Source organism: Medicago sativa, chromosome 7, assembly GCF_051527215.1.
Source record: "Medicago sativa cultivar Bolivia chromosome 7, Bolivia_mono, whole genome shotgun sequence".
Classification (NCBI taxonomy): Eukaryota; Viridiplantae; Streptophyta; class Magnoliopsida; order Fabales; family Fabaceae; genus Medicago; species Medicago sativa.
This window is the reverse complement of record NC_140755.1, coordinates 26900458-26922615: the sequence shown is the minus strand read 5'-3', so window position 1 is coordinate 26922615 and position 22158 is coordinate 26900458. Positions and strand designations below refer to the sequence as shown.

At 32.9% G+C, this 22158-nt stretch overlaps 2 protein-coding genes across 2 annotated transcripts; one reads left to right on the top strand and one right to left on the bottom strand.

Moving 5' to 3' along the window:
* The first annotated feature begins 6767 nt into the window (after positions 1–6767).
* On the top strand, positions 6768–10603 carry LOC146905262 (uncharacterized). Its single transcript, XM_085728498.1, has one exon. It carries the CDS (start codon positions 8033–8035, stop codon positions 10601–10603), a length of 2571 nt encoding a protein of 856 aa, XP_085584624.1. The 5' UTR covers positions 6768–8032.
* Positions 10604–11813: 1210 nt separating this feature from the next.
* LOC146905261 (membrane-anchored ubiquitin-fold protein 4-like) lies at positions 11814–17598 on the bottom strand. Its single transcript, XM_085730887.1, has 3 exons — positions 17159–17598; positions 14086–14256; positions 11814–12132 (listed from the first exon to the last, which is right to left on the bottom strand). The coding sequence occupies exons 1-3, from the start codon at positions 17286–17288 to the stop codon at positions 12077–12079; spliced, it is 357 nt and encodes a 118-aa protein (XP_085587013.1). The 5' UTR covers positions 17289–17598; the 3' UTR covers positions 11814–12076.
* Between the last annotated feature and the right edge of the window lie 4560 nt (positions 17599–22158).

The following is a 22158-nucleotide window of genomic DNA, read 5'->3' as shown; positions in this document are numbered from 1 at the left end:
ATTAATTGTAACATGAAAGAAAAAGAAAAAAAAACTTACAAGTTAATTTTGAATTGTGAAGTAGATGGTTGAGAGAGGTTGAGAAAAACTAAACAATGCGGGAACAAACTATGAACTGTGAGAACCCTAATTATTACTCCCTCCGTTTCTTTTTAAGTGTCTTTTTAGGATGAATTTTTCGTTCTTATATAACTATCGTTTCGATATTTTAAGGGTATGATTTGTCAATTATACCCTTTGTCAATTATTCTTATATTTTTCAATAAAACTAATTAATGCTATATATTTGGAAAACTAAAGTTTGTTTTGTTAAACAAAGTTTGTTTGTTTTGTTTTAAAACAAAATTTGTTTCTTGTTATCTTCAAATTTAAACAAAATTTGTTACCTATGATAATAGTTCCATGAAGAGTTAAAATTCTATAAATAACATGAGTAGTTCTTCCTTAAAAAAAAACCATGAGTAGTACTTGTTAAAAATTTCAAGAGATATAATATTTAGAAAATTGAAAATTGTTTGTTATGAGAGAAAGATAAAGCGTGCAAAAAAAAAGGAATTTGTTGGAGAAAGAGAGTAGTACCTAACAATTGTTTGTTACATATTAAATTTATTGGAAAGATAAAGTGTGTGCAAAAAAATAGGAAATTATTAGTGGATTAAAATGAGGGTATAATAGGAAAAAAAGTGTGCAAAAATACACTTCGTTATTTTTGTGTTAAAATTCTAAAACGACATTTAAAAAGGAATGGAGGGAGTAATATTTAATAAAGTGCTAACAAAATTTTTTTAAAATATTTTGAGTCCTAATCTTAGAGAATTTAAAGTCCAATCTTTAACAATATTTTTTACTCACGTTTGTTACTAATTTTTTTTGGAGGATTTTTTTTTTTTTGAAGAATGAGGATTTAAAGTTCAATCTTTAACATTATATTTTGTTCGCGTTTGTTACTAATCTTTTTTTCAGAAGATTTAAAGTCCAATCTTTAACATTATTTTTTGCTCACGTTTGTTGCTAATCTTTTTTTAGAGTATTTAAAGTCCAATCTTTAACATTACTAAACTTTTTTTAGAGGATTTAAAGTCCAATGTTTACCATTATTTTTTGCTCATGTTTTTTACAATTGATCAGAGGTTAAGGAAGAGTAACTTATATTAATAAAATAATAATATGGAAATACTGTTTTTTGTAGAAGTAATAAAATAATATGAAAATATTGTTTTTTGTGGAAGAGATATGAAAATACTTGGCAATCTTTGTCGGTTGTATTGAAGGAAAAACACAGATGTACAACATAAAATCGGCTGATAAAAAAGTAACATGAGTTTTTGTTTTGTGTTAGTTTTTTGTGAGTTTAATATGTGGTTAACGGAGGTAAAAGAGGGTTAATGGGGACGATTAGTGACATGGATTAGTAATCCACGTGTTATTTTATAATTGGCTAATAGTAAGAACAATTCATAAGGAAGCTTTTCCAAAAAAAGAACAATTCATAAGGAATTGGGTGTGAGTTTTCTCTTTAAATTAAATGTATTCTTATCTATTTGTTACATGTGTTATTTGTATTTAAAATAAAATTAAAATTAAAACTTAAGGGTATTTTTGGAAAGAAAAGTTCAACCCAAAAGTGTGCTAAGAAGGGTAGTTTTCTTTATAGCATAGAAGTATAGATTAATAATGTCTTGCAAATTTGTTTTGCCGAATTTAATTTATTTATAGATGGACAACAATCAAAACTCAAAAACGTAAATGCCAGAAACATAAAAAAAACATCATTTTTAATGCTCAAATCTAACAAGGTAATGAACCTAATGAACCTATTATACATCTTAAATGCTAGCTTTAGTTCTGAAGTTTAAATCTTATAAAGCAGTTATCAATCTATTATGTAATATGAGAGTCTCTTTCCTTATAAAGCAGTTAGTTCACTGAAAAGGTTTGGTTTTCTTTTTTAAAAAAAAAAAAAGCACAAAGTTTTGCACAGGAAAATTTCAAGAACCTTTATCACAAGCTTTCTAAGTTATATGGTAAAACCAAAAGATCACAGCAAAAGAAAAAGCATATTTTTTTTCTGGGTTAATCCAAAAGTCAATATGAAAGCTTAAAGAGAAAAGGATGTTCCAACCACAGATGGAAATAATAATAACAGTATAATGCAATAACATTTCAACGAAGGTACTAATTATCATAATCATCACTGTAGTTAGTAGTACAAATCACACATTCACATAAACAAAGAGAGCCAACTGTTACTGAAAGTTGTAGAAGACAAACTAAAAAATAACAATAATAATAGTATCCTAAACTTGTTTTCTATCAGAATAATAATTTCCTTCTCATCTTGTTAATCTTCTTTCCTTTTCTGTCCTCAAATGCCCACTCATCATTCAAAGACTTCCATCTTTGCTCAAAACTATCACCAAGCCTCTTTGCAACTTTGTAAATATCACTCCTTGGAGGGTTTGTTGACAACACATTATAGAAGACATGTCTCATGTCATACGCAAAGTCTTCAGGTGATGAATACACTCTCAGTTTTTCCTTAACATCTTTCAACCCTATTGGTTTTGACTTTTTATCAAAACTTGTTGAGTCCAGAGGGTTTTTGAATACCCAACCATCTCTTCCTTCCATCATCCTGTTCAAAATCACCCAGCACCGCATCCTCTTAAGACGCTCCATCGGATTCTTTTTCGCTTTTTCACCTTCACTCTTTTGTTGAGACATTGTTGTTGAACCCTTGGCGTGTTTTGGACTTTCCTTCGACAGTTTTTCAGAAACCCTAGGCCTTGATGTTTCTTTGTCTAAGGACACTTGGTTCTTGTTTTTTAGGGCATAAGCATTACCCTTTTGTCGAGACAGCAGAGTTGTTGTTATTGTTGAATCTTCCTTCGGTTGTGAAGTTTCTTTGACTGATGTTTTAGAAACATGGTTGTTGAACATGTTCTTGTTGTTTTCAACAACATTGTCATATGTTTTTGGATGAGACAGAGTTGTAGTAGTTGTAGTTGTTGTTGTTGAATCTTTTGCAGCAGAAGCATCAACCCAATAACATGTTACAATGGGTTTTGATTTTCCAGAAGAATCATCATGGTGAATCTTTCGCCTCTTAGAAGAAAAATCATCATCATGATTATCCTCAGATTTGTGTTTTTGAGAAGGGTAACAGATTTTAACAATATGTTTTTTACGAGGTTTCTCCTCCAAGGTTTTAGAAGAACAACACATTGTTGTTGCAGAATAGGGTTTGAAGGATTAAGAGAAAGAGATGAATGAATGAATGAAAGGGTTTGTTATTAAGGGTTTGAACGATTACCAGAAAGAGAATGAGTAAATCAATTGATCGATGAATGATTACGAAAGGGTTTATTAAGTGAAAGATATTGAAACAGTTTGAAGGGTTTATATATTGTGTGACTTGCGTCAATTGCACGAAACCCAACGGAACCTTCTTTTTGGGTTAAATGGGTAAAATAAATTCAGGAACGAAAAGCTAGCCATATTTTGCGGTCACATATAATTTTTATTTTTTTTTAAAAATTTCAGTAAATTTAACCAATAAACAAAAAAAAGTTCACAAGAAATATTACTTATATAAAACTAGTGGAAAGACGGGCACTATCTGTCCGTTCTTTCTACTACGCTAACGCATGTGATTATTATATTATGTTTGTTTGTATAATTTTGATTAAATTTTTTAAATTTTAAAATATTAATAGAAATTATTGATATATTGATTTATAAACAAAATATTGTCAAGACATATAACAAAATTATTTTTGAACTCAACATATTTTAGTTTGCCTGCATATAAAATTAAGATAAAATAATAATCATTTATTGTTTATTCTAATAGTAATTAGTAACAACATAACATAAATGTATAAATGACATGTTATGTAAAAGAAATATTGTTATGATTACGATAAAAGAATATCCTTAAAAACTACATTTATCGTAGAGTCTCCATCTTCTCCTTCTATTTTCCCTTCCTTAATGAGAACTTTTGTTGAATTTTGAGAAACTCCTCTTGATAAAGCTACATATAATTGATCATGGCTGAAAACATGCCGTGGAAGATAGATTCCGACATTGTGAATAGTCTGCCCTTGTGACTTATTTATGGTAATAACAAAACTTAGTCTAACGGGAAACTATTTTCTACTAAGCACAAAGGGAAGTCTTAAACTCACATTTGTTTTTAATTTAATTTTGGGCAAGAATGCTCTTTTTCCAGCATTGCTTCCTGTTAGGATTTCCACATCCAACGAATTCTTAAATAAACCACGACATAACAATCGTGTCCCATTACACAGGCCATATCTAGGACCTATGTTTCGCAACAACATCAAAGGTGCACCTTTTTTTACCTTTAAATTATGTGGTGGGATACTTCCTTGAGCAATTGAGTTTAGGAATTCATGTTGATATAAGTTATGAATATCTCCTTCAACCTCGCCAAATGACAACAAATTATGTTCTTCTCTTGGAAACGGATTGATAATTAATATTTAACTAGATTGTTGACCCGTGCGCCGCACGAGTCGAATAGAATGTAATATATAAAAGTAAAGTATAAGAGATGAAATAATTGGTATCCCGTTGTATAAATATTACTTTTTTTTCTTTAAATTTGTTCCGATCAAAATAAGATTTCTTTACCACAGCCTATCTTTATGTCTGTGAGGACTAAAAAGAACAGCAAAAATAACAAATGTAATAAACACTAATTTTATTTTATTTTTAGGCAAAAAGGTTTGTCCATTGAGGACAGTGACCCAAATATATTAAAAAGAAAATAGATACAAAGAGGAGGTGGGGGGGGCGGCAAACCTGACCCTCAAAAAACCTTAACAAAATCCGAAATTAGGGAGGCCTAACCTATTTCTAGCTAAGTTCCCCAAAATTTTTGCAGAGCAAAATTCAACCTAGTAAAATTGATCACACTTAAACCTAAAGTGGCTAGCTTATCAGCATAATGGTTGTCCTCTCCAAAAATGTGAGTAATCAAGAAGTGCATATTACTAATTAAAATCAAACAATTCTCCCATCAAATTTTCAATTGCCAAGGAACAATATGAGAAGACTTGAGAGCCAAGGTAACTAATATTGAATCAGTTTCAACCCACAAATTGGTCCAATTTCTTTGATGAGCACATTCAATAGCTACGATGACACCAAGAATCTCAGCATAAACTGCATTAGCTACCCCAATGTTGTAAGCAAAGCAACCCAGACTATCACCTTTCCAATTTCTAAAAATCCCTCCACAAGCTGCTAGACCAGAAGATCCCAAAGATGCCCCATCAGGGGCGGTTACACCCCCCAGCTAGCCTGGGCTAGTGCCCAGGCTCAGCTTCTGCTTTACTTGCAACAAGCCCAACCCATCAGCCCATTTCCCACTTAAAAAAAAAAAAAGAAAAAGGGCAGAATTGTTTTATTTGTTTCAGGAGCGTACGTAGTTAGAACTCTTCTCCTTCACTCTTCACAGAACTCGCGACTCTCTGCTCTCTGTCTGTGTTTCACTTTCCTCTCCCTCTCTCAACTAGTAGCGCCTCTCCCTCTCTCAACTCTCAGTCTCAGTCATTTTCATTCCTTCTCCTCTTTCTCCTCTCCAGTCTCCCCTCCACTCTCCTCCAGGTTTGTTCTGTTATTTTTTTTGTATTTGTTCTATTTTATTGCTGCTTTGTTATTTTGTTAATGGATGAATCAATGAGTTGATTATTCAAATTCCAAACCACAATTTAGTATTGTTGATTATCCCCAATTTTGATTTCTCAAGGATGGAAAGCTTTCAGCAAGGAAAGATTCTAGATTTGTGTGCTTCCACAGTTTGGTTTGGTCAAATGCAAGCAAGGAAAGAAACTTTTCGATGGGTCCCACATGCAAAATGTTTCCCCTCAGTTTTGGGCGGAAAGCCTTGGAAAACATGGAATGACATAAATGTCTCCACCCTATTTTATTTTTAAGCCACTTCTCTTTATCAACAATACATTCAATAAAATATATTAAAAAAGTGTATATATATTTTTTGAATGGAAAAAAAAATGTAATATATATTATTTATATATATAGATATTTATATAGGAGTCTTATTGCATTTGTATATTAAAAAAAAGGTGTGGTTTATTGAATTAATGTATATCATTTTTATGTAAGGACAATAATGTCATTCACTAAACATAACTCTTTCTTTCCTTTCACTTTCTACTCACTTTCACTCATACCAAACACTCAAACAATCATCTCATTTTCTATTCACTTTCTTCTTACTTTCTTTCCTTTAACAATCTTTCCTCTTACAATCTTTCCTCTCACTTTCTTTTGTGATCCAAGCAAAGCCTTACGGTTGTGATTAACACAACTTCAATTTATAATGTGTGCATTTTGTGTTAATTGTTAAATACTTTTATTTTGTAAATTGTGTGGTTATACTACTTATACGGTTGTGTGATTTTTGTTGAATTGTGTGGTTATACTACTTATACGGTTGTTGAATTGTGTGGTATCTAAATTTTGTGTTAATTGGTTAATTGGTTATAATACTTATAAGGTTGTGTGCTAATTGGTTATAATACTTTCATTTTGTTAACATAGGCAGAACTGTGTTTGTAACTTAGCGCAGATATTGTACAACACTTCAACTTCAATTATGAAGTGCTTGTAACTTAGCGCAGATGATGTTAATATTATTCGAACATTCACTCGAAAGAGGTCGCAAAAAGGGCATTTACCTCCTAATTTTATTTAGCACGATATTGTCAGGTTATGGTTCTTCTCTCTTATTTCAAATTGTACTTTTGTTGAAAAAATAACGAACCTCTTTTATTTCTATTTATGACTTATATATATATTATGTCATATATGAATTCGGGATAAAAATTTCGCCCAGGCTCTAGAAAAATCCTGGCTCCGCCACTGTGCCCCATCAGTATTACATTTAATCCAGGAATGAATAGGGGGATGCCATAAAACTTCAATGATTCTAGGAGCTCTAGAAAGGTGACAGTTTACATTAAAAGCCTTTAGCAAGATAAAATCAGTGATTGAGTTTGAAGTGGTTTTAGAGGTTAGGTTTCCAGAAATTGATGTGCTAGCAATGATCATATTTATGGTTGTTCTTACATTAGGCTTTGCATTGTTGAATCTCAAATTGTTTCTGCTGAACCAAATAGCATTAAAAATATTAATAACTGCAGCAACAATAACCAGTTTACCTTGAGGACTCCATCCTCTTTTGCAGATATCAAAAATACTTAAGACAGAAGCGAAGTTGAGTCTTAAATTGACAACACTGCTAAGCCAGTTCCACATAGATAAAGAGAATGTGCACTGCAGGAAAAGATGCTTGGAAGTTTCTGCTTGCTTACCACACAGGTTACACATTGAAGGGAAGGATAAACCTCTGAATTGCAAATTCTCATCAGTTGGCATTTTGTTGTGGATTAATCTCACATCACAAAGAAGTTGTCCACCGAAATATTCCACAAGCATATGCTATTACAGATATGTGGTTGTTTCCATCTTGTCTCACATCGCAAAGAAGTTGTCCATCTTGTCTCACATCACAATTTAGAGACGTTCCAACTATTTTGATTAATCTAAGGATAAAATTGATCGATTTATGCAAATTCAAAGATGAAAAAGTGATGCAGGAGGGTTTTATTAGTAATTTAGTAGTATTTATTATTTAGTCAAATCTTAGTTATTTTCTAGAACTCTCTATTATTATTACGTTTTATTTTATTTTGGCCCACAGGTTTGTTATTTCTTTCACTATATAAGCAGAACTTATGTAGCCCAAGAGACACACTTTTGATTCAATAAAATTATTAGAGATTTTCTCTCAATTCTGGTGGATTCCGGAACCCTTATTTTGATAGGTTTGTCGCTTGCAACCCAATTTTCACAAGTTTGTCGCTTGCAAACTTGTTCTTTTCTATCTAGGTTTAGCGTTTGCTAACCCTACGCTTCCGTACTGCGTCAGTTGGCATCAGAGCAGGTTTCTCCTGTTCTTTTTCTAACGTGATCAGCCATGGGAGATCAACCGGTGACGAGAGCAGAATTTGACGGTTTACATATGGCCGCCAAAGCTCTGTTAGATCAGATGGTGGCATTAACAGCTAAGATCGGCAACATCAACAACAACAACCGCAACAACCGCAACTACGACGACAAAAACAATCAGAACAGGAGATGTGGACCAATTAGGGTTCGTGGTAGAAACAATCAAATTATTGAGGATTCGAATTTTTCAATGGTGGAGAAAACTGATTTCGAAGAGATAATGTCGAATCACTGGAAGAAGCTGCAGATTTTACGAGAACAAGCCACTTCAGCTAAATCTATTGAAAAGGATCATAAAGCATTAAAGGCCAAAGTTGATGAAGATGAAGTCAAACCAGAAGGTGAAAATCTTCGGCAACAGGGAGGCCTTTCAGCAAACACACCACAAGCTGAAAAACACAAGGAAGTTCAAGGAATTTTTGAAGTTTCAAGTCAAACTCCCATTTGTGAATCGCAGATCGTAAATTCAACATCCATAACCACAAACCAGGAGAATCCCAAAGAACTAATTTCATCATTTTATCCTTTAAATCCATGTCCTAAATCACCTTCCTTCATGGATACATCTTTTCTCTTTGATCCTTTGATGTCCGGTGACGACGAAACAGAGGAACCAGAAGGTGCAGACACCTTCGATGCAGATCCAATTTCAGAAATCAACACGGAGATAGACAAACCCACACCGTTGGACAAACAAATTCCTACTAAAGCATTCTCAGCATTCGATCTGCAACACTTGGGTGAGGTAAAATTCCAATCCCTCTCACCTAAAACAATCAGTGTACCTGCGCAATCAGTACTACTAAGCTTCAATGGTCTCATATGTTTCGATCCTGGCGGGTCGTTATCATCATTGTTTCCGCACGTTTCGATCTCACTTTCGTGTCCACCAAGAGTCTCACTGTCAGGTGAGAATCATATCAGTTTTGATACAGATACATTGAAGTATCTTCAAACCATTGAACCTATTTTTAATGGAAGTGATCTCAAAGCAAATTTGTATTCATTCTCAATGATGCAAAATGTCTTCCAACTATTTGAGAAAATGCCAAAGTGCCAAGTGTTTGTTTGGAATACCACTGTTAGTAGGTACACTTATATTGGGCTTAAATTTGTTAATTTTTATTTATCAAAGGGAATGGTTTTACAGAATTTAGCAACAGAAAGAACAGCTTCTGGTCATCTTCCCCCAGCTTTTGAAGATGTCATCCATGTTATACACCATAGTAGTTACCGGGTAGGGAGTGATCTTCCAGTAATGGAATCAACGGAGAAGGGAGTTACAAATGTAGACGTTGGTACACTCATCAACATTGTAAAGGATGATTTAGAAATCAGAAATGCAGGAACTCCTTTGTCCCTTAAATCTTCAAATTGCTCTGAAGTTACTAGCTTGAACTCAAATACTACTGATAATTTGGAAATCAGAAACTTGAGCTTGAAGTCAAGTATTTCTGAACATTCTGGTGTTGAAGTGCAAGATGTGATAGCAGGTTCATATATTTTTGTGTGCGCTTATGGAAGTCGCGACGTGAGGTGCGGTGTTTGTGGCTCTGTGCTCATTGACAAGTTCAAAGAAGAAATTCAGCTCCGAGGATTGAAAGATCAGATATCAGTTTTGGCATGTTCTCATATTGATGGTCATAACTATGCTGGTAATTTAATCACATTTAATCATGGACCAGATGGAAAAATTATGCGTCATTGGTATGGCTATGTTACTCGTAATGATGTGCTTGCCTTGCTAGACCAACACATTGCAAAGGAAAGGATCGGCTACAAATTGAATTCAATTGATAGAGAAAATATGAGAGCTGGTTTACAACAAGCAGTGAGGATTCTAATAGCAGCAGGAACAGTTGAAGTAGAAACACGCAGAAGTGATGCATCAAAGTTTTTACATGTGAATGAAAAGGAGAACAATGGTTGCGGTATAATTACACAATGTAATTCTGTCAAGGAAGATTGGGATATGGATGTGAACAAGTCTTTAGTTTTACCATCTAAAAATAAAGAATGCCAGAAGCATACTGCCAATACTTTACAATTTTGGCAGCACATTTTCAAGGAATTGGACAAGAAACTTGAACAGAAGGAGGCTGAAATGAAGCTGGTTAATAATGCTTCAGTTCTCAAGCAACATTATGAAAAGAAACGTAATGAGTTGGAACATGAGAAGTTGTTCATGCTAGACTATCATGATTTATGCTTGCCATATGTAAGCAAAGTGAGAAAGAGTGAGGGTGCAACACTATATGGATCAAGGTCACCATTCTTCCTCACTAGTGACGGCATTTTGAAGCCACCGGATATTGAGCTCACTGGACCACCTATTAATAGCAAGGCACAATGGAAGCAAGTCTTCACACCTGATTCTGATTCCTCCTATTGGCTAAAAACTCATTGTGTTGTCGAACCTATTATAATTGCCACGCATAGGTCAGTTGACGCAGTACGGAAGCGTAGGGTTAGCAAACTTGCAAGTCTTCAACTGACGCAGTACGGAAGCGTAGGGTTAGCAAACGCTAAACCTAGATAGAAAAGAACAAGTTTGCAAGCGACAAACTTGTGAAAATAGGGTTGCAAGCGACAAACCTATCAAAATAAGGGTTCCGGAATCCACCAGAATTGAGAGAAAATCTCGAATATTATTAATGAATGAAAAAGTGTGTCTCTTGGGCTACATAAGTTCTGCTTATATAGTGAAAGAAATAACAAACCTGTGGGCCAAAATAAAATAAAACGTAATAATAATAGAGAGTTCTAGAAAATAACTAAGATTTGACTAAATAATAAATACTACTAAATTACTAATAAAACCCTCCTGCATCAAAAAGCATATTCACTTATTTTTTAAACAAATATGTGCATAATGTGTATGATGTGGAGAAATGACTATTCAACCCTGCTGATTGAGAGGCAAAGTTACGGTGCCTTTCAATAAATCGTATCCAACCGATAAATCAATTATACCCAGTTAAGTCATGTGACAACCCTTTTATTTTTTATGTAACTCCATACAGTTACAAGAAGACTCGGTTGCACCCATCATCTACCTGACGCCACCATCCTCCGTTGATCTATATGCAGCCACCGCCGTTCCTCCACCCATTGTCCTACCTCCAACGTCCCATTTTTTCAGTGAGTTAATATTGTTTTGTGAGGGTGGGGGATTACCAGTTTGCGATTCAAAATCAATGTCTAGAAAAAAGTGTACCATTTCTAACTACAAATCAGTTAGAATACTTGTATCCAATGAATGAAAAAAAAAAATCAGAGATCTATTAGCAACACAACAAAAAGGTAGGACGTTGGAAGCAACAGCGGGCAGCACGGCGGCGCGTGGGTCAACAGAGTGTGTGACGGATAATAAGAATTGACACATGGCTTAATTGGGTATCTTTGATTGATCGGTTCGTTACGGTGTGTTGAAAGTTACCTAACTTTCCCACGCCAAAGTTACTCAACCTGGATCCTATAAAAACACAGGGTCTGTTACACCTTTGGATACATAGAATAAAAACTCCGACATCACCGACCCACTTACAACATAGACTTCGTCAATGTAGTAAAATAGATGGTTATTATGAAGGAATATGTTTTCCTTAATCACTCCGACATTATCATGCAATTGGTTTGACAAATAATGGAATCTTTGTACCAATGACAAAATGCCTCTTTCTGTTGTACAGACCCAACGTAATAAAGAAAAGAGCAAGACAATATGTTAAGGTATGTAACAAGAAACGTTTGCAAAGTAATTTTTGTTGTCACCAATGCACAAGAAACATGTATATGATAATTCTGGTAGAGAATATTGTTCAAAATTCTTAGGAATAGTAACTGAACCTTTCTTTCTATAAAATATATTTGATGATGTGATATAGACTGCATGAACTAAGATACATTAAACACCCCTTTTATAGAACATGTCTTCACGGCTACACATTTCCATGACATCGGATATCCCAGCAAACACGATCAGCAGCTTAACATCCATGTGACTGGCTTTTCACAATATTGAACACCCACAAAAATGTTTTCTGGGTACATCATCTACTTTTTTCTCTGTTCAGGAAAACAAGGAAATTTTTTAATATGCAATCACAACTAACACATATCAGGACACGATACACTGATTGTAATTAGGAAATAAAAGTGACTGAATACAATTGTATGTGTCGGTGTCCGACACCGGCATGTGTCGGACAGCAAACAGGCGGTTCAATATAAAGTGTTGGTGCTGCATAGGTCACAATACTTGGACCTAGTTAGCAACGACCATTACCTAGTAAAGTAACTACATTGAGCTGACTCTTTGAAACATTGCGGTGTAACAAAAACAAATGGCTATCAAGAAGCCTTTTGAGAATGCATCTAAAATGTCAATGCAGACAGGGGGGTGCCACCTAAGGAAGGTTTCTAAAATGATTCAAATTATATACATTTCTAGACTCATACAATTACAAGTGCTCAATAATTATAATAAACCGTGCCAAAGAGTGCTTATAATAACAAAATCCTAAATACCTAATTTTGTCTCTAAAAATGTAAGACGGTTCAACTTGATCTGCCAAACACTTACCGAGATGGGTTCTCGATGGGTGAGTGACCTGACCTCCATTGCACATAGGAGGGGTGCTAGACTACGGTCTGCCCAAGTGACAGATCCTACATCATTACTTAATCCCCCACACTGTTAATATTCTAAAATGATATTTGAAATTGTAAAAACTTAATCATGTCTGTCCCTCCATTGGTATTTGCAAAGACTATAATGACATTAAATAGGCAATGTCAGGGATGCATTTGAAACTAAGTGAATAACATCGGAGATACATCTGTTAACAGAACCAGACTGAGGGACGAATCTGATTAATATTTGGCAATTCTATGGGTCATTTTGGAATTATGAAAATGTGCAGACTAGGTTGATACACTCTTACAATTTCAAGGATCAAATTGGATATTTACACAATAAGAAAACCTTGGGGTACCCTAATCCCTAAAAGTAATAGTAATCATGACATGTAGTCGGGCAAACAAAACCCAGCAGAGAATCATAGGTATGCCAGGTAGACCAAAATCACAAGCCATCTCCCACCATTTTCAAGAACATCAGTGACTCGTGTGGGTATATTATTTTGTTTTGGGGTGCTACTGGTGGGAGTGACACAAGAACTGAATGGAACTCATAAATTAGAAGAACTCAACTATTTAACTATTTAAAGGAGTTCATGAAACTTTAATTGCTTTAGTGAGTGAAAACTGTCACAAAACACAAAAATTCATGAAACTATAATTGCTTTGCCGTCTCAATCGCTGCAGGGATGACAACCTACAAAACGTTCAAGCCACAAGGTTTTTGTAGATGTTAGACAAAACAAAGTTTAAAGTTTGAACAGTTTCCAAACGGTGCAAGACTGTAGGGGAGGTATGTGCTTGGGAATAGAGGGGTTGTGACTGACATTTGTGTAAACCACAGGGGAGGTGCGTGTAATTTCCCCTAAAATAGATAATATGGCCCTAAGATTAAAAGGAGTAACTACATAGCAGAATAAAACATATGTGAACACAACCAAAATTAATTAACTAGGCCTCATTTATAAGCTGTTATTTGGCAATTGAACTATTCGATCTTGTTGATTTAACAGAATAACACTTCAGAATATCTACAAAATATATCATAATATTGTCATTCTATAATAGCTTAGAGACATTATTAAGATCTTAAGAGCCAACAGTTGTTTCCATATTATAAGATAGGTCTATTGATAAGCATGATAATTGACACAATCATGGATTAGTACTTTCTTTTATGCATCATATCCCTCAAAATCACAATAATACCAATATAATTGGATTATTTTGAGCTTTTGACTCTGTTCCTCCTTCCTTATTTAAATCCCTTTTATTTCAATGGTGGCATATAAGTATAAATACATTAACTTCTGGAACAAACTACTTGACTATCAAAACAGTAATTAATAATCACATAATATACTTCAGAGTAAAATCTACCTGTTTTCGCTTTTGCCAAAGATGGCTGAACGACAACATGCATGGTGATGACCCCAGAAGGAAGCTCACCAAAAGGTACTCTACATTGGCCCACCGTCTTGTTGTTCTCCAAAATTTTGCCAGCATTTATGAGTTTAATATCACTTGCTGCCCTTGGTATAATTTTCTTGTCTGTGAAAAAAAGACACATTTTTATAAATGGTAAGAAAAAGAAAACCGCTAAGAAATAAGGGACAAGAATATAGCACTAAAGCAACGGTAGTTAAGGATGGATATTAAGCGATGAGTGGAGCATAATATAATGGAATAATGAAATAGAATGGAACGAAATGAATAGAATCGAACGAAATGAAATGAGAGGGAATACACTCATCATTCCATTGTTTGAGAAAAAGACTCGTTCCATACCATCCACCCAAATTGAAGAAGAAATAGTAGAAAGTGAGTGGAATAGGATAGAATTATTCCATCTTATCCTATTTTAAATAATTCAAACAATAACACATTTAATGATGATTCAATTTCATTCCTTTCCAATAATCCAAACATATGCTAAGGGAAAAATCACAGGAGCTCTGCCACATGCGTCCATGGTAAAAAAGTACAAAATAATCATCCATAATATAAAGAACCAGACAACCTTGTAGACGGCAACATCAAAGGGAGTATTCTATCAAATATAGGTCACTAAAGGTAATACATTTAGAAGAGGATACAAAGAGTTATTACATCATATGTAGGACATTTGCATATCTGAAAGAGAGTTTAGTAACGGAAACTGTCCAGTTAATGTTACTAACAAAACCAGAATATCATGATACAGATATCCTGAAACATAATTGCAAGTAGCCAATCAGTTGGAAAAAAATATTCCTGTTTAACTCGGATGCAGTGTCAGCTAAAAATCAGAAATCTAAGTGTACCTTTTCCAACAAAAAGTCAAAAAGATGAGATTTCTGGTCAACTGTACTAACTAGTGCCCCTACAGGTCTTCTAAATGCCTAGACCACCTTAGACGAGACTCAGCCAGCATTTTGATAATGAAACTATCGAAATCTTCTCTCTAAGGATTGTATTTCTAGTCTTACTCTTTATCTTGTCTAATGTGACCATTCATCCATCTTAATACAATTACCAGTGGCGGATTATGGCAGCAAGCAAAAAATCCGCTACATAAACATGGTATTGCAGCCTATGGTGGAAACATGGCGGATAAAATAGTTGTTGTTGGCTGACACAGAATTCACCATGCCATAATGCTATGGAGGCAATTTGACAATACAATTATAGCTTTACATTTAAATATATATTTAACAATGATATCATTCTACATGATAATGTAAGAAGAGCCAAAATAGTCAATTGCATTACCATAACAACCACAAGAAAGTGATGACATAGCAAAGTAAATAAACAAAGAAATAAAAGCCTCTCAGTGACCTTTATAACCATTTGCCAACCAAATCTAACCACTTATTTATAGCGAAATGTAGCATAGACACACTTTTCCTTTATCAACCAATAGAAATCCAGGTAATGTATTGACATGTCATGCTTTAAACTAAATTTTGACCGAATGAATTTACAAAATCAAGTTCATTCAAATCACATTTATCAAAAGTGAAACCAAACAATTAATAAGTATACGTGAACATATGATAATCAATTGTTTTTGTTTTTATTTTGCATATCCAATTTCCATACTCATATTCAAATGCTTAAAGATCACCACTGAACCTTTTCTGGATAAAGCCTACCAAATAGTTTCCATTACTAATCCAACAAATATTAATGTTTATCGGTATTTCCTGAAACGGTTCAAAAACCAAAAACAGTAAAGTTTTCTTTCTCTTTAATGACACAAGACAAGAAACAAAAAGCCAACCCGAAAAACTAATCTTATGACATCACATTCACTAATTTTCTTGACCAGATAAAGCAAAGAATCTTATGACAACACCTAATTCAACTACCCAATTGAATACAAAAGCATTTTTATTATAAGCAAATTTATCTAACTTCTAACAAATTGCACATATAGAACTACAAAACAAAAATAAATTAACAAACAACTTGCCCCATTTGAGAATAAACATATTAAAAATTAAAAACCTTTTCCTAAAAACAGAATCCATTAACACCTCCACGAAAGAGCATCAAACATAAAATAAAATAAGAAACCCCTTCTATGCCTAAGGGCTTGTTTGGATTGGCTTATTTGAACCTATCTACCGGCATAAGCACTTGGGAAACTGTTCAGAAGAACTTATGAAAACAACTTATGACATGTTCATAAGACGTGTTCAGCTTATTTTCACAAGTTCTCCAAGATAGTTTATGCAAACAGTTTATAGCTAATAAACTAAACAATTTAACTTAATCTTGTGTTCAAGAAATAGCTTATACATAAACACAATTATAAGCTGCAAATTAAACTATTTATCCAAACAAAGCCATGTCAATAGCACTGACACTTCAAACTGAAAGTGTGTCTGACACGTGTCAGTACACTACACAAACACGATACTGACACATGTATTGCATTATTCAATTCATTCACTTCCACTTTCTCAAATTACTATTGGTGTCTGACACATGTCGGTGTCTGACACATCGTGTCCAATGTCCAGGTGTTTGCACCTGCATGTTAGTGCTACATAGCTATTTGCCCAACAACCAAAAACGGCTAAAAATTCAATAGCAAGAGAAACTCAAACCCTATGAAGCAAGGACACAGACACGGACACTGGACATGACACGTCGACATAGATAAAATTGAAAAAATTACATAATTCAATATAATTACATGTGTCTGTGTCGTGATGGTGTAACACTGAACATGCCTTCAATCAGAAGTTTATGTGCAAGAGAGCAAACAAAAAGAGCTGTATATCATCATTGACTTCATTCAGACATCAAAACTATAATCAAAATATAAAAAAATAAAAAACACCCACCACACAAAAACTAAAACAAAACACACAGATTAACAACAAATGATTAATTAACAAAACAAAAATAAAAGTGATTAATAAACAAAACAAAAATAAAAGTGATTATGTAATTAATTAACCTTTGGGCCATTCAGCAAAAATCCTTTCCTTGAGCATAGAAACAGTTGAAGTTGGTGAATAAGAAAAGGGTCCAATATCTGATCCATCGTATATACGGAACTTCAGCTCCACCAATTCATCATCAGGCATCTCGAATCACAAAACAAAAATTAACAAATTTAATAATAATTATTTTACAATAACACAGTTTCACTAAGCTTCAAAAGTGATTATAGAATAACTTAGAAGCTTTTTTATGTCATTTGAAAGTGTTGCTTTTGTTTTGTTTGTAATAAGCAAACATGGTGGTTCAGAGAGAGAGAGAGAGAGAAAGAAAGTTGAAATTGAAATGAGAAATAAGTGATTATTGAAATAAGTTGAGATATTTAAGAAGTGAAAAATTTGAGAGAGAAATAAATAATAGATTCAGAGAATCTAAGAATAAGATAAAAATGAAAATTTGACGACAAACCCTATCTATCTTCCGATTTTGACGCTTTCTCTTTCTTTTTTTTTTATTAATTTTTTTTCTTGATAAAAAAAAGGTTAGATGAGTTGGTTCGAGTTCGCAATAGTTAGAGCAGATCTCAGAACTTAATCAACAAGGAGTATTATAAATCATTCATCAAAAAGAGACTTACACTAACAATAAGAGTTGAATTCACGACAGAGCAAATAAACTATCCTTATCAAATGATTTAACATTAGTTGTTGGTTTTTTCTTTAAAAAAATTTTTAAATGAATTTTAACTAGACTAAATTTTTTTGGGTGAATTTACATCATCAACTAATCAACACAACTTAATTGAATGACATTAAAAGTAGTTTAATCTTGAATAAAATCATATAGCAGTACAATAGATATAGAGGCGACCGTTATTGTGAAGACTAAAGAGTTATGTATAAAGTAAACATAAATTCCACCAACATACGAATAACACAATAAACTGTAATCAACTTTTCATTTTTCAACAAAATAAACTGTAATTTTAATCAAGATAATTTACATCAAAATCAAGTTTTAAATGTAATCAAAATAATACTCAATCAAAATCAAGTTCTATAAGTAAACAAAATGAAAAGTTTATTAATCAAAACCATGTTTCCTCATAAAACAAAAACAAGAATGAAGGAAGAAAGGAAAAGAGCAAAGAAAAAAATGAACCACAAAAGAAGAAATCTAACATAAACATTAAAGAAAGAGAATACAAACCTTTGCACATACACATATCACTTTGAGCAAGAATGGCATATTGTGAAATAGAGAAGAATAACTCGAGCTCGAAGAAACAGCTATGAACAACAACTCGAGCTCGAAGAAACAACTATGAACAACAAATCACATGAGTTACAATATTAGATCACTCAAAGAATGTGAAAGTACTAATATACCCTTAACAAAAATTGGGTAATTTTCAGTTATTATTAAAAGCTCTATTTTTTTTTCTTGAAGGAATATTTTTTTTTTAAGCTCTATTGTATACCATCTGATTTCTAGATTAAAATAACATAGAATCTGGTTCAATTTGACCATCTTGCTTTGAAATTAAATGTACTTTAAGGTTTTAATTTTTTAATTATAAATAAAAAAAGTCAAATGTATTTGAATCAGATTGTGATCACATACATATGACATTTTTTTTTACTGATTTAATGGCTTATATTAAAATGGTTTATTAATTTTTTATTGATATATCATTATTATATTTTATATTTTGTTAAATATGAATAAAAAACCGTCACAAATTCACAATTGAACAACAAAACACATGAGTTGCAATATTAGATCGCTCAAAGAATGTGAAAGTACTAATATACCCTCAACAAAATTGGGTAATTTTCATTTATTTTTAAAGCTCTATTACAAAACATCTGATTTCTATAGTATGAAATTCAAATTTATACGGTGAACATTGTATAAAGGTTATTAGTGATTGTTTTAATAATCACTATGAAGTGCTGGTTAAGTGTAAAGAGTTTAGGCTTGTAACATCAAACTACACAGTTCAAATCCAAATCCCCTTGCAGACTGTTTTACAAATGATGTTTGAATTATTTTACCATCCAAAAAAAGTACTACAAAATGTTTAAAACAACCTTTTATGAAAAGTTATTCATACCAATTTTATATTTGAAGCTGTCCTTAAAAAATTATTTCTTAAAATAACTAATACCAAAAATATGATATATTCTAAAATTAATATAAGAAACTATAATAAACAGACTCAAAATATGATATATATATATATATATATATATATATATATGTGTGTGTGTGCGCGCGCGCGCGCGCGTGCGTGCGTGTGTGTGAGGAGGGATATATTGACTCCAAGAGTAAGTCTAAAGAGTTAATCCACATCCTCACCCTCCATTTTATCTAAATTTAATGGACTAGATTTAATTCTTATCAAATCATGTGATCTCATTCACCTTAACCAATCTCACAATATTAATTACCGTTTTCTTCTTTTTTTTTTGAATAAAAAAGAAACAAATTACCGTTTTCTTCTTTTGACTCAATCATTATTTACCTTTTTATAGACACAATTAATTATTAGTAAGTTGGTAAAGAAATTATATAATTCCTAATTATTCTTTACAAACTCATCTCCACAATATAATTCCTAATTATTCTTTACAAACTCATCTCCTCCACAATTTGTTCATAAAGAATATTAAAAAAAAACTTCTCTACAACTATTTCACGATTAACAATCCAAATTAAATACATTTTATGTTGCTAATGTTAGTTGTGAATTGAATTTGACCGTGCATTTGAATTTGAGTTATACATATCTTTTATCTATTTCTATCAAGGAGATAAAAAGCCATAGATTTAATTTTTTAAGAAATGATCTTTTTTTAAGAATATTTTAAACAAGACTTTTTTTTTAAGAATAAAAAATGGAATATATTAACAACGACAGTGGAACCTCTTTAGCACAAGGTATACTAAAAAGACGACTCCAAGATACAATCAGTAAGTCATGTAATTACAGTTGAAATGATCAGCCGATACCCAAACATAACAAAAACATCCGACCACCATCTCTGAGAACCATACACAAAAATGGCATTGTTAGCTTTGTCCATAAGCTCTCAGATGGGAGTTTGAATGTTATTAAAGATTATGTTATTACGTTCATTCCAAATTAGCAAAACGCACAGAAGCTAGATAAGCTGAAGAAAAGATCGTCGAGTCTTCGAACCACCTATGTAATGAGTAAACTGAATAAAATAATCACGAAAACTGCGAGGGTCAACTCCTGAGACACACCAATCCAAAACCTGATATGCTGCCACAAGGAACCAAACATGTCGCAATGAAGAAACAAATGAGATGATGATTCACCGTGCCCGCACCCCGCCATGCACATAATAGCCTCGGCTGGTATAATCTCATGGAATAAGAGGTTGTCTTTTGTCGGCAACCGGTAACGCAAAAGAATGGTGGTAACAGTATAGTATAGTAACGTAAAAGAAGAAAACTCCTCATAGGATTGTTAATGTTTAGTAAATCGAAAGAAGGAAATCATAATTAATATTGTGAAAATGATTAGGTAGATAATAAGATATAAATCTAGTCCATTAAATTTAGATAAAATGAAAGGTGAGAATGTGGAGTAGCTTTTTGACTTACTCTTGGAGTCAATGTTATATATATATATATATATATATATATATATATATATATATATATATATATATATATATATATATATATGTATATAAGGTTATTACTATCTTGACAATTGCTCTTTAGACATGTTTTTTTTGGAGAAGCTGATGAGTACCACGGAGCCGTCGGAAGCTAAATATGAATAATTTTGGTGGAAATGGTGAAAAGACTAAAATAATGAAGAAATGGAATGGAGACAGGGGCGCCACACTCTTTCTAATCCAAGAAAGATTGATAAGCCGGTGGATGCGAGGATCGCCACAAGAAAAGTGATTCCTTGATAAGATCAAGTCATGGTTCAATCCAGAACCAAAAAGAAGCAAAGCTTCACAACACACAAAGTGTATTTTTTTACTCAAAATTCTACTTGTTTTATTTCATTGAGAAACTTACAATTTATAGAGCATTTGTTACAAGTATCTCAATGGACCCTAATAAATTAAAATAGTAACTAGTTTTATTTTTGGGTTTGTAATAATAAAATATTAAATCAAACCTGAAAATAAAATCCTAATAAAACCAGCCATTTCCTAATTTCATATAAGACAATCAGCCTTACAATTATTAATTAAAATAAAGCAATAAAATTGTTCTTTGGGGATTTAACGTGACTAGCTTCTTTTCTTCATTTCCAATTGATAAAAGCTAGCCCAAACAAATTCTAAAACTGCTGCAAGCTGCCTCCTTTAATTGTAATTACTATCAAGCTGCCTCTCTTCAATTTTAAAACCGTTACTTTACCATGGGATACATCTGACCGTTGGCCTTTGAGTGCTAAGAGTTTGAATCAGCAACTATGTAAATTTATCTCCACTTGATGAGCTAGTGAATCTTCAGCCCACTCCAAAACTATCAAGGAACGTAAGTTGCATGGACCTATTATTGAAATATCAACCTTATTCCAAACAAAGATGAAATATTGAACATAATTAAATATATCCAATCTGAAGCAAGATGACACGTCTTTTTCATGCATAAAAAGTATCCATGGAGTGTGCAAACACATAATGCTAATATTTTTTTATAGAATTCCTTCCACATGCTTAATGAACTAATGATATCATCAGAAGCTAAAATGGAATATATTACTCAAAACAATGAATCTTTCCTAGCTCTTTAGACATGTTAAAAGTATTGAACAATAATTAATTATCATTCGATAGATGTCTTTAAGCAATTATTAGGTACTTAAAAAGCAATCACTTAAAATCTTAGCACCACCTTACCTTGTAATTTTGATTGCTTTTACTCCTGATGCACTGGGCTAGACCTATTTTCCCCCTTTTTCCATGTTACTCACTCCTTTCTTTTTATTGGACCACACCCCACTGTTTCACATTA

What these genes read in the sequence shown, in the direction of transcription:
- LOC146905262 (XM_085728498.1), top strand. Translation starts at nt 8,033, where the DNA reads ATGGGAGATCAACCGGTGACGAGAGCAGAATTTGACGGTTTACATATG.
- LOC146905261 (XM_085730887.1), bottom strand. Translation starts at nt 17,288, where the DNA reads ATGCCTGATGATGAATTGGTGGAGCTGAAGTTCCGTATATACGATGGA. An exon ending in TTTTGCTGAATGGCCCAAAG is followed by an intron (nt 14,257 to 17,158) that starts GTTAATTAATTA and finishes TTTTTTTCACAG; the next exon opens with ACAAGAAAATTATACCAAGG. An exon ending in TTTGGCAAAAGCGAAAACAG is followed by an intron (nt 12,133 to 14,085) that starts GTAGATTTTACT and finishes TTTCCTGAACAG; the next exon opens with AGAAAAAAGTAGATGATGTA.